Raw genomic sequence first — 16,108 nt, 5'->3', positions numbered from 1 at the left:
GGAGGTTCCCAGGCTAGGGGTCTAATCGGAGCTGCAGCTGCCGGCCTATGCCACAGCCACAGCCACTCAGGATCCGAGCCGCGTCTGCAACCTACACCACAGCTCACGGCAACACTGGATCCTTAACCCACTAAGCAAGGCCAGGGATCCAACCTGCAGCCTCATGTTTCCTAGTCAGATTCATTAACCACTGCACCACAACGGGAACTCCAAAATTTAAAACTATTAAATTTGGGTAGCAGAGAATAGACTTTTTCTCTTATCTGTAATGGGAAGGAGTTTTCTTTAAAAATGACTGGACATATAAACAGAGCTCTGTATCCTCCCTTTTTCCCTTCTCCCCCCCCCCCCCAAAAAAACACTCTGTCATAAATGAAGACAGGTTGCAAATTTGGGAAAATATTTACAACGTACATGAAAAAGGGAAATTAGTTCTAATAGTTCAGCTCTTAGAAAGCAAAGACTAATATCCCAGTATAAAAATGGGCAGAAAAAGTGACTAATTAATTCCTAGAGGAATTAGAAATGGCCAAAGTCAATGCAAAGAGATTGCTTCACTGCTGATCAAAGGGAAGCTTAACTGAAGGAGGTCTTTATCACGTGTAGAACTGGCAAAGATTAATAAGATTAATACCCAGTCTTTTCAGAAGTTTGAGAAAATGAAAGAAAGCTACTCAGACTCTGTTCTTTGAAGTGTGATCAGTATAAGCTAATTTAACAAGGCTAATACAGCAAGACACATCACTTCAGAATACACCCGTCAAGGAGTTGCCTCTAAGAATTTATCCTAAGAGAACAAAATTCAAAATTCATTCAGGAAATACTCGAGGGAGTTCCCTTCATAGCTTAGTGGTTAATGTACCTGACTAGGATTCATGAGGATGCAGGTTCGATCCCTGGCCTTGCTCAGTGGGTTAAGGATCCAGCATTGCTGTACATTGTGGTGTAGGTCGCAGATGCGGCTCGGATCTCATGTGGCTGTGGCATAGGCCAGTAGCTGTAGCTTGGATTCGACCCCTAGCCTGGGAACTTCATATGCCACAAGTGCAGCCCTAAAAAGCAAAAAAAAAAAAAAAAAAAAGCAAGAAAAAGAAATACTCGAATACCTACTGTGCCCAGTACTGCACAGAGCTAAGTATAAAAACCACATATAGTATTAATAGAAGAAAACGGAAAACCTAAATATCCATTAGGGAATTGGTTACATTGTGGCACAAATAAACAGTAGACTATTAAACCAACATCAAATGATGTAGATAAGTAGACATCGACTTGGAAAGATGCCCATCACATACTGGTGGGTGAAAAGGAGATGCAATAGCATCTCTTGCCCATTAAAAATTTATATAAGTATGTTTAAGCATAGAGATGTTTGAAGGATCAATACTAGAATGTTTTAGCTATTTAGAGTAACTCACTGTAGGTGACTCTTACTCATTGATTTGTCTGAATCTGTCACAATTTATTATTAGGTGATATATAATTCAAGAGAACATGGAACTCATGTAGAAAGTTATGAAACACAAGAAATACCCATGAACCCATCATCCCATTTAAGAACTGAAATATTCTCCATACTGATGCAATTTCCTGGGTTTTTTTTATTTTTTAGTAATTATCATGCATGTATTCTTAAACACACCTATCTTGTACTCTAAAAATGACATCTTACTAGTTGTAATCAGGACTTTTTTCAATTCATTAGTTTGCAGGTTGACCCGTGTCATTCACAGATGCCTAATATTCTGTTGTAAGTTTAATTAGGTCCCATTTTAAGTTTAATTAGGTCCCATTTGTAAGTGTAGGGTTTTGAGGTCCACATCAGTTTGACAGATGATGGCTCAGAGTTGGCAGAATGGGTCCTAACGGGAGCTGGCGGCTTTTGATATCTCCTGTGACTTCTGATTTCTGAGACCTTCATCCACTTGGGATTGTTGGGGTTTCATTGTAGAAGAGAGAGTTAGGGAACACACCCCTGTCTTACTCTCCCTTTCCAGGTAGCTGCAGCATTCCGCGGCCTTGCTCAGGCCATGACCCGTTCCCCACGGTGGTCACCAGGTTAAATAGGTCCACTCTAGTCCTTAGAGCCGTGGTTCTTAAAGTTCCATTCATCAGCGATGCCTGTGGGGCTTGCTAAAATGCAGATTGCGCCCTGCCCCCATGCTTCTGTTGCTGGGGGCACATTTTGAGCACCGCTGTTTTTGGAGCAGTGCTTCTGAAATGTTCCTGTGCGTGTGAGTCACAGAGGATTTTAATAAAATGCAGGCTCTGGCTCATTAAGGCTAAGATAGGGCCTGAGATTGTGCATTCCTAACAAGCTCTCGGTGTTGCTGATAAAAGAGCCCCTCCTGTCTGGCCTCCCTGTCACCATGTTTCCACTCTCTTTCTAGACTCTGCTACTGGGCTGATTTTTCTAAAGCACAGCCTGGACTATGTTGCTTCCCTGTTCAAAAACTTGACTCCCATCACCCACCATTCTTTATAGAACAGGCGGGCTGCTTATGTGCCAGAGCCTTTTCCTGTGTTCAGCTTCTGTCCTAGGCTCACGTTGTTCTTTTGATCCCAGTCTACCGGTTACTCCTAGATCCTTCCTCCTTTGCCTGTCTTAAGCTTTCCCATGTCAAATGCTATCACTTCTTTCCTTCTGCTTCACTAATGTGCATCAGAAATTGAGTTTATGTAGGTAGGTATGGTATCTTCATTCTGACCTTCCAAAAGAGGATGAAGGTCACACCAGCCCTGTTCAGTTTCTCAATATGAGCTTAAACTAGTTCTTACAGCGCTCAGAGACAGTATGTTTGTTCTGATCTGGACTTGGAGCACTTTGTTTCTTAGCTACTGTGTGGTTTCCATTCCTGCCCTATTTCCCAGAAGTAGTCTTGGGAAGTAACTGTTAAATGCTCAAAGCATTTGACATCACTCGTGAGGGCTCTGTAGGTACCAGACATGATACTCGGTAATCTTCAGTTGCCTCCCTTTTAGTCATTGCCTTTTAGTTACTGAACGAACGGTCCAATTCAGTTTGACTCCCGAGTCCCCTTTAGCAGTAGAATGAAGAACTTGGTGATCTTGATCCTTGTCACAGTTTATATGCCTCACAGAAACCACTTGTGCTCTTCTTTCCAGAAAGGAGCCAGTAACCTGACGTGGCGATCAGATGTCCTAGTGGAGTATCAAGGAGAAGGCCGTAACGTCACCGACCCAACATGTCCTTCCCTGAGTCCTGGAGTATCTGTGAGTGTGGTCTGGGTTGGCTTAGCAGCTTCCTCACTGACAGCACAGCAGGGATTGGTTTAGATGTGCTAAGTGTTGAAACCCTTTACCCCAGTCCTCCTCCTGTCACTTGACTTTGTCACTTGACTCTGGGAGATGAGGAGGTGGACACAGGGAAACTCAACAACCCTGAAAACGTTGCTTTCGACCTACTGTCGAAACATGCTCTTCACATTTATGTATCTGCCCATCTTCTCACTTTATCAGTAACGCTTTCTGTTTTCCCACCCTTCCCGTCCTTTGGCCTGTGGAGTTCCCAGGCCAGGGATCGGATCTGAGTTGCATTTGCAACCTAAGCCACAGCAGGGCAACACCAGATCCTTAACCGACTGTGCCAGGTCAGGGATCACACCTGTGCCCCAGCGCTCTCAAGAAGAGTCTATTACAAGTGGAAGCCTAACACCAACGTGTTAAGATATAGTAAAGAAGCAACCAAAAGATAGTAGGGAAGATGTGACGAAATAAGAGTTAAGTCATTGTTGCTTAAAAAGAACACTTGTAAACAACGTGCCTGCAGATGATTCCACAGAGTTCATTTTAGCCTTTTTCTCCAACGTTTAGGATAACAGAACCTAATATACCTTAGTAGTGACTTGTGTATATTAATTTCTTCTATTTCCAACACGTACGACAGGTCTCATTACCACTAATTCTTGCCAAGGGGTTATAGCAGGCAGGGATGGCAACAGTCTACAAACAAAACAGCCAGACCTCATGTTCCTTAATCGAGTCAGCCCTCAGTAAGGAACAAAGCCTATCTTTTTTTTTTTTTTTTTCGGCCAGACGCATGGCAGGCGGAAGTTCCCAGGCCAGGGATCAAACCTGAGCCACAGCAGCAACACCAGATCCCTAATGGACTGAGCCACCAGGGAACACTCCTGTTTTACCTACTTCTCTGTGTAAGGTTTCCTCATTTCTGTCCATTTGTACATCTAGCTTGGGCCAACCTGGTTGCCCCCTAGAGGCAGGTCATATTTGTTACGGTAGAATAATGATCGTCATTTAACTCTGAAATGTCCCCACAGCAATGTTTCCCAGACTGTGTGTGTGAAGATGCGTATAACAACACCTATGCCTGCGTGAGGACCATGTCGCACCTGTGGAATTTACAGTATTGTGAGTTTGATGACCAGGAGGTAAGACAGCCTACTGCATCCTCCCATATGTCACCCCAGGGCTTTGTTGGCCAGGCTTTGTGGCAGAAGAGCAATTCCAGGGATGCTCCCTGGGAAAGATGTGTTTCTTATCTGTCTTTCCACTTACGATTCCTTCAGGTAGGGAGAAGGAATTCCATAAGGCTATGCTTGACTTGTCTGTCCTCCACGGGTGGGGTTTTCTCCACTCCCACCACCACCCACACATACCCTTGAAATGCACACAGTTTCCTGTTTCAGAATGCTTCATGCCTGGTCTGTTAACTTCCCTGATAGTTGGGGTGAGGTGGAGGTGGTGAAAGGCATGGAGGCCTTTCCTAGAAAGGAGTGGAGGAGTTCCCGTTGTGGCACAGCAGAAACGAATCCAACTAGGAACCTTGAGGTTGTGGGTTCAATCTCTGGCCTCACTCAGTGGGTTAAGGATCCGGCGTTGCCGTGAGCTGTGGTATAGGTTGCAGACGCGGCTTGGATCTGGTGTTGCTGTGGCTCTGGCATAGGCAGGCAGCTACAACTCCGATTAGACGCCTAGCCTGGGAACCTCCATATGCTGCGGGTGCAGCCCTAAAAGGACAAAAGACCAAAAAAAAAGAAAGGAGTGGAGGTGAAAGGATTCGGGGCCTATCCCAGAAAGCTTGCTGGCAGCCACCTTGTTCAGCTCCTGCTGTCCCCACCACAGCCAGGTCCAGCGATGCGCAAATAGATGAGCAGTGACGGGTCAAAGCGTCCTTGGAGGAAGGTGGCTCTTGGCCAACCCAGATCAGTGTGAATTGTCTACAGATCACACAGACTCCTGTCCCTTGTGGTTTCATGCTGCCTATCGGCAAGTGCTCACCTCCCGTGCCTGGCCACCCACATCTTGCCATATGGAGCCGATGCTCGTGGTGTTTCTCAGAAATTGTTTGTTTTTAGCTTATAAGCACTTTGGACAACAAGGAGGAAAGAAAGCTTCCCTCAGGCTCACTTCCTTCTTCTTTATAAGTGATAGTCTGAGGGCAACTACTGGAAGGCAAAATTTATATACATCTTTGTGGAGCCCATCTCTTTTAAATCCAATTTGGAGAAAGAAGTACAGATTGGGGGGAAATAGTGACCTTAGACATGTCTAGTGTTAGAAATAATATTGTATCATTCATCAATTGGTGTCATATATCCCAGACTGCTTTTTAAAATAGAATGTGGAGTTCCCACTGTAGCGCAGCAGATTAAGTATCTGACATTGTCTCTGTGGTGGTGCTGGTTCAATACGCAGCCCAACACAGTAGGCTAAGTAGGTCACAGCTGCAGCTCAGATTTAATCCCTGGCTTGAGAACTTTCACATGCTGCAGGTGTGTCTCCCAAAAAATAAATAAATAGAAGAACTTAAGATTTTTATAACACAGGTTACAGTCCTTTTATATCTATTCTCTTTTGAATTTTCTCAATTGTCAGGCAAAAATAAAACTTCAGATGTCAGCTCTCACTAGACCTTACAAGTCTAGTTTCTGAGACCTTGCCCTTTGAAGGTCTTGCCTTCTATTTTCTGCTTTAATTACAGAAGGTAATAAGTTTCTTCCCCTCTCTCCCCTCCTGACTCTGCCTGCAGGCACAAGCAGCTTGTGGGCCACAGACCCCAAACAATTCAACCTCCAGAACAGATGCTCCATGGTCTCCTCTATACCCTTGAGGATCTTGAGGTTGATGATACTCTCTTGGGACTTGGTTTTTAATTGGCCTCTTCCCTTCCCATTTAGAAATAACTCACAGCAGTCTTTTTTTTTTTTTTTTAAACAATGTTGTAATAATAAACTGAGGTAAAACAAAGTGAGTCGGTTATACGTATACACACAGATTATCTGTGATAGATTATCACAGAATATTGGGTAGAGTTCCCTGTGCTGTACAGCAAGTCCCTGTTGGCCAGTCATTCCGTATTCTGCAGTGTACCTATGCCAGTCCCAGAGCAGCCGCAGGTTGGGGGAGAGAATTCCACAAGGCCATAGTTGACTTCTTGATAGAGGAATCTGTATATATACGGGATCATTTTAAGTTGCTACTCTCTTAATTGCAAATGCATCTCCAGTGTCCTTCATATGTACCCTCTTCTTCTCATGAAGGCTGGTTTTGATATCATATTTGTGTGTGGATGATTTCCTACTTTAACTGTATGTTTGGCTTTACCAGTGAGCCTTCTCGTTTGTAACTTTTTTCTTTCTAGCTGAGAGGCCTTCCTACCTAGAGAAGTTCCTTCAGTATTGTAAAGCTGGTTTGGTGGTGCTGAATTCTCATAGCTTTTGGTTGTCTACAAAGCTTTTGGTTTCTCCTTCAAATGTGAATGAGAGGAGTTCCTGTCGTGGCACAGTGGTTATTGAATCCGACTAGGAACCATGAGGTTTCCCGGGTTCAATCCCTGGCCTTGCTCAGTGGGTTAAGGATCTGGCATTGCTGTGAGCTGTGGTGTAGGTCGAAGACGTGGCTCGGATCCCACGTTGCTATGGCTCTGGTGTAGGCCAGCAGCAAAAGCTCTGATTGGACCCCTGGCCTGGGAACCTCCATATGCCATGGGAGCCGCCCTAGAAAAGGCAAAAGAAAAAAAAAATCTGAATGAGAGCCTTGCTGGGTAGAGTATTCTTGGTGGGAGGTTTTTTTCCTTGATATCATGCCACTTCCTTCTGACCTGCAAACTTTGCACTGAAAAATCAGATGATAACCTGATTGGGGTTCTCTTACATGTTGTTCGTTGCTTTTCTGTAACTGCTTTCAATATTTTCTTTGTCTTTAATTTTTCAGTTAGATTAAATTGTATCTCAGGGTGTTCTTCCTTGAGTTTATTTTATATGGTATTTGTTTGTGCTTCCTGGACTTGAATAAGTGATTCCTTTCCCATGTCAGGGACGTTTTCAGCTATATCTCTTCAGATATTTCCTCTGGCCCTTTCTCTCTCTCTCCTCCTTCTGAGACCTCTATAATTTGAATGTTGTTGCATTTAATGTTGTTCCAGAGGTCTCTTAGACTGTCCTCATTTCTTTTCATTCCTCATTCATTTTGCTCCATGTCAGTGACTTCCAGCAATCTGCCTTCAACCGTTTTTGGTTCTTCTGCCTCCTATATTCTGCTATTGGTTCCTTCTAAAGAATTAATGTCTGTATGTTTAATATTTAAACCTTCTATTTCTTTGTTAAATGATTTTTCTAATTTCTCTATCTTTGCCTCCAACTTTTTTTTCTTTTTTTTTTGTCTTTTTGCCTTTTCTAGGGCTGCTCCCACGGCATATGGAGATTCCCAGGCTACGGGTTGAATCGGAGCTGTAGCTGCTGGCCTAGGCCAGAGCCACAGCAACGCGGGATCCAAGCCGCATCTGTGACCCACACCACAGCTCAAGGCAATGCCGGATCCTTAACCCACTGAGCGAGGCCATGGATTGAACCCGAAACCTCATGGTTCCTAGTCGGATTCACTAACCACTGAGCCACGATGGGAACTCCTGCCTCCAGCTTTTTTCCTGAGATCTTAGATCCTCTTTGCTATCATTATTCTAAAGTCTTTTTCATGTAGGTTGCTTATCTCCAATTCATTTAGCTGTTCTTACGGGATTTTGTCTTGTTCCTTCATCTGGCTCATATTTCTCTGCCTTTTCACTTTGTATACCTTTTTGAGTGTCTCCTTTTGGCAGGTTAAAGGTTGTAGCCTCTCCTGCTTCTGGTGTCTGCTCCCTGGTGGGTTAATGATACAAGGGCTTGTTGCAGGCTTCATGATGGGAGAGACTGGTACCTGCCCCTGTCCACTGGTGGACCTGAGTCTTCTCCCTCTGGTGGTTGGGGCTGTCTCTGGGTGTGATGAGAAGTGGCTGTGTGTCTAGGAGGATTTATAGGCAGCCTGTTTGCTGATGGATGGAGCCGTATTCTCACCCTGTTGGTTGTTTGACCTGGAGCTTCTCATGGGTGGGGCCAGATTTTTCCAAAGTAGCAGCCTCCAGGGGAGCTCATGCCAATGATTACTCCCTGGGACCACCACCTCCAATGTTCGGCCCCCACATTGAGCCACAGCTGCTTCCTGCTTTCCCAGGAAGCCTTCCAAGATGGATAGATTTTTATGGAGTCCCCTGCTTTGCCCTGGATCCAGTGTACTTGAAACTCTTTGTGCACCATCCAGGAATGGAGTCTCTGTTTCCTTCAGACCTGTGGAGCTCTTGTATACAAGCCTCGCTGGCTTTCGATGCTAGAAGCTCCAGGGGACCCCTCCTCCTTCCAATGCCAGACCTCCCAGGCTGGGGAACCTCATGTGGGGTTCAGAACTCTCACGTTCGTGGGATAGTCTCTGCAATATAGTTACTTCCCAGGCTATGGGTTGCCCACCTGGTGGGTATAGTATTGCTTATATCACGAAGGCGCCCCTCCTGCCATCTCAGTGTGCCTTTGTCTTTGGCTGTAGGACGTCTTTGTTGGTAGCTTCCAGTCTATTTTGTTGATGGTTGTTCAGTCATTAGTTGTAATTTTGGTGTTTTCGCGAGAGGAGGTGAGCCTGAGTCCTTCGACTCTGCCATCTTGTCTCCCTCGAACCTGAAAAAGAGTATTTCTTTAAATGTAACCCTTGCTCTTTTCTTTCCTCTTGTCTTTTCGTTTCCTGTAGGTGTTCGTAGAAGTCTATAATCTGACTGCAGACCCACACCAAATCAATAACATTGCTAAGAGTATAGACCCAGAGCTTTTAGGAAAGATGAACTATCGGCTGATGATGTTACAGTCCTGTTCTGGACCAACCTGCCGCACTCCAGGAGTTTTTGACCCTGGGTAAGTTTGCATCTTCCACAGCACCTTTGCCCCCTCGTTTCCAGCAGTCCTGCCATTCTCAAAAGCAGAGGGACCCTGATGGGTCCTTCGGGCTCTGAGGTAAACTGTTTCTTCTTGTTTTGCTTTATGGGGGGGATGCTGTGTCTTAGGGTAGCAGCCAGTTGTGCTGGGAACATGAGCCTCTTGATCTGCACTGCCAGTCGGTGCTCGAGCTGGAGGAGGCACAGCCCTGCTTCCACCCACCCCCACACAAGGCTCTTTTCCCTTCTTCTTGCCTGTGGTTCTTGTCATGGTACCACTTGATTGCACTAGTGACACTGGGGCTGCCTTAGTGTAAGCTAACCAAGGTGTGCTCTGTTAACCTTAGCGCTTGTGAGGGCATATGCCTTCATGTCATTTCTCAGAAGCCCCAGTTATAGAAACCTAAACAGTTGCCGGTAAATTTAATGTATTAAATGCACACAATGAAAGTATAAACGCTCAAAGGTCGAAATGAAGACGCCCACTGCAATACATGAAGGTAGGAAAGATGTTTAACTCTCACCTACTAAATCAGCTCTGTTCCTCCTCCTCTCCTTCCTCTTAAATGGTAGCTTTTCACCAGTAACCCAGGTCGTAGCACCCCACGCATTTGAGCTATGTGCAGCAGGAAGCCTGTTGGTTTTTGCTAGAAGATTATAAAATTAAAAATTGAACTCTGACCAAGAGAAGATTATTTCAATTCTTATACTCCCTCTAGGAGAGAGGAGGGAAGAATGAGGTCCTAAGCTGATGGAAAGTACTAAGGTAATGATTTAGCCACCTTCACATGAAGTGGTATCTTCAATCCAAATTAGTGAGGAATGGGAGTTCCCATTATGGCTCAGCGTGTTAAGAACCTGACTAGTATCCATGAGGATGTGGGTTCGGTCCCTGGTCTTGATAAGTGGGTAGAGGATCCAGCATTGCCCCACATTGCAGCATAGGTTACAGATATGGCTTGGATCCCAAGTGGCTGTGGCTATGGCATAGGTTGTCAGTTGCAACTGAGGTTCTGCCCCTAGCCTGGGAAATTGCATATGCCACAGGTGCAGCCCTAAAAAGGAAAATACAAATTAGTGAGGAATGTTATGTGAATGAGTAGGGGAACTGGATTTTGTAGACAGTTTAAGAAATGCAATGCTTTTGCTTTTAAGTAATTTATATAGAGCCAAAGAGACATAGGTGCCAGCAAGCTAAAACTAAGTAACAATATAAAGACAATATGTGTCATAGTTTTTCAATATTCAGGCCAACTAAATTTCTATGAGTAGTCCTGTAAATACATAACTAGTAACTGATTGAAGCACTCTGACCGCCTAGCTTTTTTGATCTTTCCTCCAGGTTAGTGAAATGGATCCTCACTAGGGGCCAGTTCCTTGAAATAGGAAGTTCATTCACCAAGATAAAAACACTAGACCTTTTTTTTTTTTCTTTTGTCTTTTTAAGGCCGCACCTGCGGCATATGGAGGTTCCCAGGCTAGGGGTCGAATCGGAGCTATAGCTACCGGCCTACGCCACAGCAGTGCCAGATCCGAGCCTCATCTGCGACCTACACCACAGCTCACAGCAATGCTGGATCCTTAACCCACTGAGTGAGGCCAGGGATCAGACCCACAACCTCATGATTCCTAGTCGGATCCATTTCTGCTGCGCCACGACAGGAACTCCGAAACACTAGACTTCTAATTGGCACATGCTGATTTTGCAGTTTGCAACACTCCTTTGCTCAGAATGTTTTACCAAACGAAATGAAGTTAGATGTCTGTGGAGGTCTCTGACTGACTTGGAATTTAAAGCCAGATCTAACTAAATCATGGAGGGTCATGAGACTTGGACATCTTGGACTGTGACGTGGGACCAAAGTAGGGCAGCAGCCCCCTTAAGTGTTGGACAGACTCAATCTTAGAATTCCCCAAGGGTTCTTAGAGCCCAAACAGGCACATTTCACCTGTGGAAGTAGAGCTGGGAGTTGTGATTTGCCCGAGGGCCAACCTGTTAGGAATTGATAGAGCAAGATCTCCTGACTTCCAGGCAATCCTTTTTTTTTTTTTTTTTTTTAAATTACAATTCACTGTTTTGCTCACATTCTAGAGGCTTATAACTAAAAGGCTAATTGCTAGAGTTGATGATATTAACTGAGCTATTGAAACTCTACCTGGTTTTCTTTTAAATTCCTTAGCCATAGCTTTATTCTTACATCCCCCCACCTTTAGGCCTGTAGAAGCTTCTAGAATGTGGGCCAGCAGACAAGATGTCACAGGCCCACTCCAGCCACCACCTGTTGGGACACAACACCCACGGTCACTTCCATGTTGCTTGGGCTGCTTTTGCATGTCAGCAACAAAGTTGAGTAGTTGAGACAGAGACTCTGTGGCCCACAAGCCCTAAAATATCTCTTATCTGGCCCTTTACAAAAGAAATCAGCTAATCCCTGCTCTAAAATCATACTAAGAGTTAGTTTGTCCTAGGTAGCAGATAAAAGTAAAAGGCAGTTATTTCCAGACTGCACCCACACATCCTCTGCAGCTCCTCTGTGTTCTTTAACCCGTCTGCCAGGTCTCAGCTCTGGTTACCCCTTGGCATTCACTCCAGCTTCCCCTCGGGTGGTAGATAAGAGATGGTACGTGCCAGACATTTTACTTGAATTGTCTTCCTATTTTATCGGTGGCCTGAGAGGTCAGTGACTTACCTCAATTCACAATAATCCAGATTCCAGCTCTGGAGAGGCACGCCTGCCCTCTTACCCGCCACAGTCTGTGCGCCTGACCTGTGAAGGAAGACGGGGTTTTTTGTTTGTTTTGCTTTTTAGGGCCACACTGTGGCATACAGAGGTTCCCAGGCTAGCGGGAGCATCAGAGCTACAGCTACTGGCCTACACCACAGGTACAGCAACGTAGGAGCCAGGCTGCGTCTGTGACCTACGCCACAGCTCATGGCCATACTGGATCCTTAACCCACTGAACGAGGTCAGGGATCAAACCCGCAACCTCATGGTTCCTAGGCGGATTCGTTTCTGCTGCGCCACAACGGGAACACCGAAGACGGGGTTTTGAAAGTGCTGGAAAGGTTCCAAGACGGCTAGACGCTTCCCTCAGATTCCTTCATCCTTCAGGGACCGTCCCCTCCCTAAAAAAACCTCAAACCTTACCTCCTCCTGACGCCTTTCAAGATTAGCCTTCCCGCTGTTTCTTCACTCTGCACTCTTCCTGTGTTATTCTGTGCTTGCTGACTTGTGACGGAAATGCTGTGCTGTTGCTGTGTACTATGGATTTTCCCACTAGATGCCCTTCTGGTGATTTAATCGTTCCTTTTGTATCCCTTCCTGCCGTTCCTCCCAGTTAATATTCTGAATGAATCCCCCAGGGGCTAACTTGACTCTGCGCGATATTGGTTTGTGTTTTTCCTCTGTCCCCAGATACAGGTTTGACCCTCGGCTCATGTTCAGCAATCATGGAACAGTGAGGACTCGAAGGTTTTCCAAACATCTTCTGTAGCACTTCTGGTTGGATCCCTGCCCGCCTCTTTCTGATGAAGTGATTGTAGTAGGTGTCTGTAGCTAGTCTTCAAGACCATGCCTGGAAGGGTTTCTGGACTGGCTTTAAGTCCTGTGTGGAAAAGCACCCCAATCAGCTGACTTCCCTGTGCCATGTGTTAAACTGTGAACTCTGCCCGTGTGTCAGGAGTGGCTGTCCCTGGTCCCTTCATTCAGCTGATGACGATACCCCTGAGGTCTTTGTTCTCACCAAACCCTTTCTGTCCTGGGGCCACAGTTCTTGATGATTCCCCATGTGGTCAAAAATCTGAACTTGTAAATCCCTGCCGATAAACGGCAATGCTTCGGGGTGGTGGGGGGGGTGTGTTTTTGGTGTACAAAACATAGGATCCTACATAGCATCCCAGATTGAACACTTCACTCTCAAAAATATATTGTTAGCACATGGCTTGAAGAATAATCATCAGAGCTGAACCATCTGATTAAGAAGAAATACCATTGTTTTTAGATTAGTAAAATACACTATCTGTAATAGACATCACAGTGTGATAAAGGTCAGAAATTCCAAACACATCAACCAAGCTCTGTTCATGTCGGGGTGGGGGGGGATATTCTGGGCTGGCGCTACATTGAAATAGACCAGTAGCGAGCTTTCGGTAAAGGCCAATTCCAGGTGGTCATTGAAGGGGATGGACAGCTGCTTTCCAGTGGCTGCTAACCACACCGTGTGCCAGTTAGCACCAGGGCTAACGAGGGAATGTCTCTTCTCTTGACACTGCCCCCTCTGAGAGCCAAAAAATAAGGTGGGTTAAATATCGCAGCAGAGAAGAATTTGCAAGGGTTGGTGAAGGTTGTGTTGTCTGAGGGCCTTCTGTAGATGGGGCTTTGGGGTTGACAGGTTGAAGGGCTGTGAATTGGGGCAGAGGAAGTGCCTGTCCAGCAGGGAGCCTGGGGTTCAGTCCCATGTGTGAAGGGAGACTCCCTCTGCATTTTGCTGACATTCTGTTCATTGGTCATAGGAGGTAAGAGTTTCTTAAAGTTGATGCAAAAAACGACTTACCTTCTTCCCATTTAGATACCTTCTTCCTGAGTTTTTGGAGTCTTGTGTACTGTGGGCCTCATTCGCTGTTCCTCTGTCAAAAGCAGATCTTCTGGAGGCTTGCTCACTGTTAACACCTGCATTTTTGTCTCTTGGCTCAAAGACCAATCCCGTTTCTTCTGTTTCCTTTATGAGAGGGCTGATTGGTGGTGGGACAGCAGGGGAAGAAGAGGAACTGTGGTTTCTAACCTGTTCAACTCAGGCAATAGTGATTTTAGCTTTCGGTAAGGTCCTAGATTGAGCTTTAAGCACTTTGTAAGACATGGCCATAGGTAACTTTTCTATCGCAATTCCAGATTGCCACTTTGGGTTAATAGCCATTGGGTTGATTCTTTACCTCACACCATCCCAGTCACAGCAGTGGTATTTAGAAGTGAAATGAGCAAGTGAAGTGAATACCTCTGCTGTGAACCTTTTAGGCAAAGAAATTCTAACCATTTTGTAACTAGAAGCCAATTACCATATTGACTATGGGTATCAGCTTTATTCTATACTTTGATTTTTAACATTTAATCAGTCAGCTTCACCTTACTCAAAGTTGACCGTAGTTACTCCTGAATAAAAAGAAACCAACTCTTACCAGGTCTTGTACTGTGATGTCATATTATTCAGTTTTATGTTGCTGGTTCCTGAAAGCAGATGGAGTCAGGAGAGTGAGACAGATCAGCTGCTGATAGGATTCCTGTCCTACTGCTCTTCTGTTCGGGTGAGGGGACACAGGAAAATCCTCTCTCTGTACCTCTGATTTTTGAATGGCCTCTCATTTGACTTTTTCTCTTAGACTGATTTCATTCTGGCTCTACACTTAAAGTCATCTTTGATGGAGAGGCCTCAAGACTAGCCGACCATAGAATGCACTGAGTTTCAAGACTACAGACCACAGAATGCACTGAGTTTTTCAGAATGATACAGTCAAGAGCCCCACTGCAAGGGGCTTGCCTTGTTTCCCTCTCAATTATACTGGTTGGAATTTTGAGAATTTTCCCTTTTAAGAAGGGTCTGTGTGTGTTGGTGCTGTTGAGAGTAGAAAGAGGTAACCATTAGAAATGACCAGAGGCCTGGGGGGTGAGTAGACATTTTGCCTTATAAGATGTGCTACTACGAAGCTCTCCCACAAACCCAGTTACATCCCTACAGCTACAGAGTAGGCAAGGCTTTTTAAGGCATCTTTGAATTTGACCAACGGTGCTGTTACAAAATACATTTTAATTGACAACACTAGGGTTTTGTACAAAGTAGTAGTGATAGCCATGGAAGGTTACACCTTAACCTGTGAGAAATGTTCTTAAATTCATTTTTAAAAGTATCTAAGGATTGGTGTTTTAGCGAAAGAAGATAAATTGTCCCAGTTTCCTTATTAAGAGAAAGCAAAGGGTATTTAAATGGATCCGCCAGTGGAACTAGATGGGAACATTTGGGTCTTTAGTTTCACCACCACTTAGGGCCCACTGAATTTGTAATTTCCTGTGTTTGCATCAGCTGCTCCTAGAAGTTATTCTGCCCTGGCTCTGTGTCGTCTCAGTCATTTGACTTAGAAAGTGACCTTCAAAGGACCCTGTTCACTGCTGCACTTTTCAACGAATTAAAATTTATTTCTGTTCTAGTGGAAATGTGTCCTTTGTTTCAGTCCACATGTAGTAATTTTGACACGATGCTTTTTTCGGCTGTATACTGTTTTAATCACTCACCTAGTATTGGAGATGGGCCATTTCACAACAGGTGCCATAGTCTACCTGGAAAGCTTCTGTGTGGTCCCTGCTGACCAGTATCCCTGGTTGAGCACCATGCAGAAAATCCTTCCTGATCAGTCTTTATGCATCTACAGTGTGGAGGAAAAAAAAAAAAAAAAAACTTGGTTAGCTTTTAAATAGATAAACTAAGCTCACCTTCAGAGGTGCCTTGCCTTGATGTCCAGTCATGTGATCTGTCGCCTTGAATGAGAAATGAAGTCTTGGGGTTGACTTTTTCTTAAAGGGATAATATCTCCAGTTTGCAGGCCATGTGGTCTCTACCACAAACTACTTGACTGTGCTGCTTCCGTACAAGAGTAGCCATGGACAGTGTATAAGTGAGTATGCGTGGCTATGTTCCAGCAAAACTCTTTACCCCCTGCCAAAAAAAGCCATCATGTGCCAACCCCAGACCTAATAGGTTGCCTCTCATAAGTTCTGAAGACCAAGTAGAAAAAAATAAGATGTTAGCAGATACCCAGTTTCCAGATTACTGTCAGAAAAACAGGTAATTTGGGCGTAATCACAGAATCAAGGCACCAAGAAAGAGGAAAACTTTTACTTGCACAGA

General features: G+C 44.8%; 1 protein-coding gene and 1 long non-coding RNA gene across 2 annotated transcripts in view; one reads left to right on the top strand and one right to left on the bottom strand.

Annotated features, from left to right (window-relative positions):
- Positions 1-15,417, top strand: part of GNS (glucosamine (N-acetyl)-6-sulfatase) — a 60,816-nt gene extending 45,399 nt beyond the window's left edge. The window contains exons 11-14 of the mRNA XM_047787126.1: positions 3,127-3,234; positions 4,299-4,409; positions 9,034-9,194; positions 12,631-15,417. Of these exons, the coding sequence (XP_047643082.1) occupies positions 3,127-3,234; positions 4,299-4,409; positions 9,034-9,194; positions 12,631-12,709 (459 nt within the window). The 3' untranslated portion in view covers positions 12,710-15,417. The remainder of the gene's footprint in view (positions 1-3,126; positions 3,235-4,298; positions 4,410-9,033; positions 9,195-12,630) is intronic.
- On the bottom strand, positions 7,801-12,631 carry LOC125131049 (uncharacterized). Its single transcript, XR_007135849.1, has 4 exons — positions 12,364-12,631; positions 11,905-11,982; positions 9,739-9,861; positions 7,801-8,963 (listed from the first exon to the last, which is right to left on the bottom strand). It is a non-coding gene; the product is annotated as an uncharacterized LOC125131049 (long non-coding RNA).
- Positions 15,418-16,108: the final 691 nt, after the last annotated feature.

This window comes from Phacochoerus africanus, chromosome 7, assembly GCF_016906955.1.
Source record: "Phacochoerus africanus isolate WHEZ1 chromosome 7, ROS_Pafr_v1, whole genome shotgun sequence".
In the NCBI taxonomy this organism is placed as follows: Eukaryota; Metazoa; Chordata; class Mammalia; order Artiodactyla; family Suidae; genus Phacochoerus; species Phacochoerus africanus.
The sequence above is the reverse complement of the archived record's forward strand: the minus strand, read 5'-3'. Positions and strand labels throughout refer to the sequence as shown.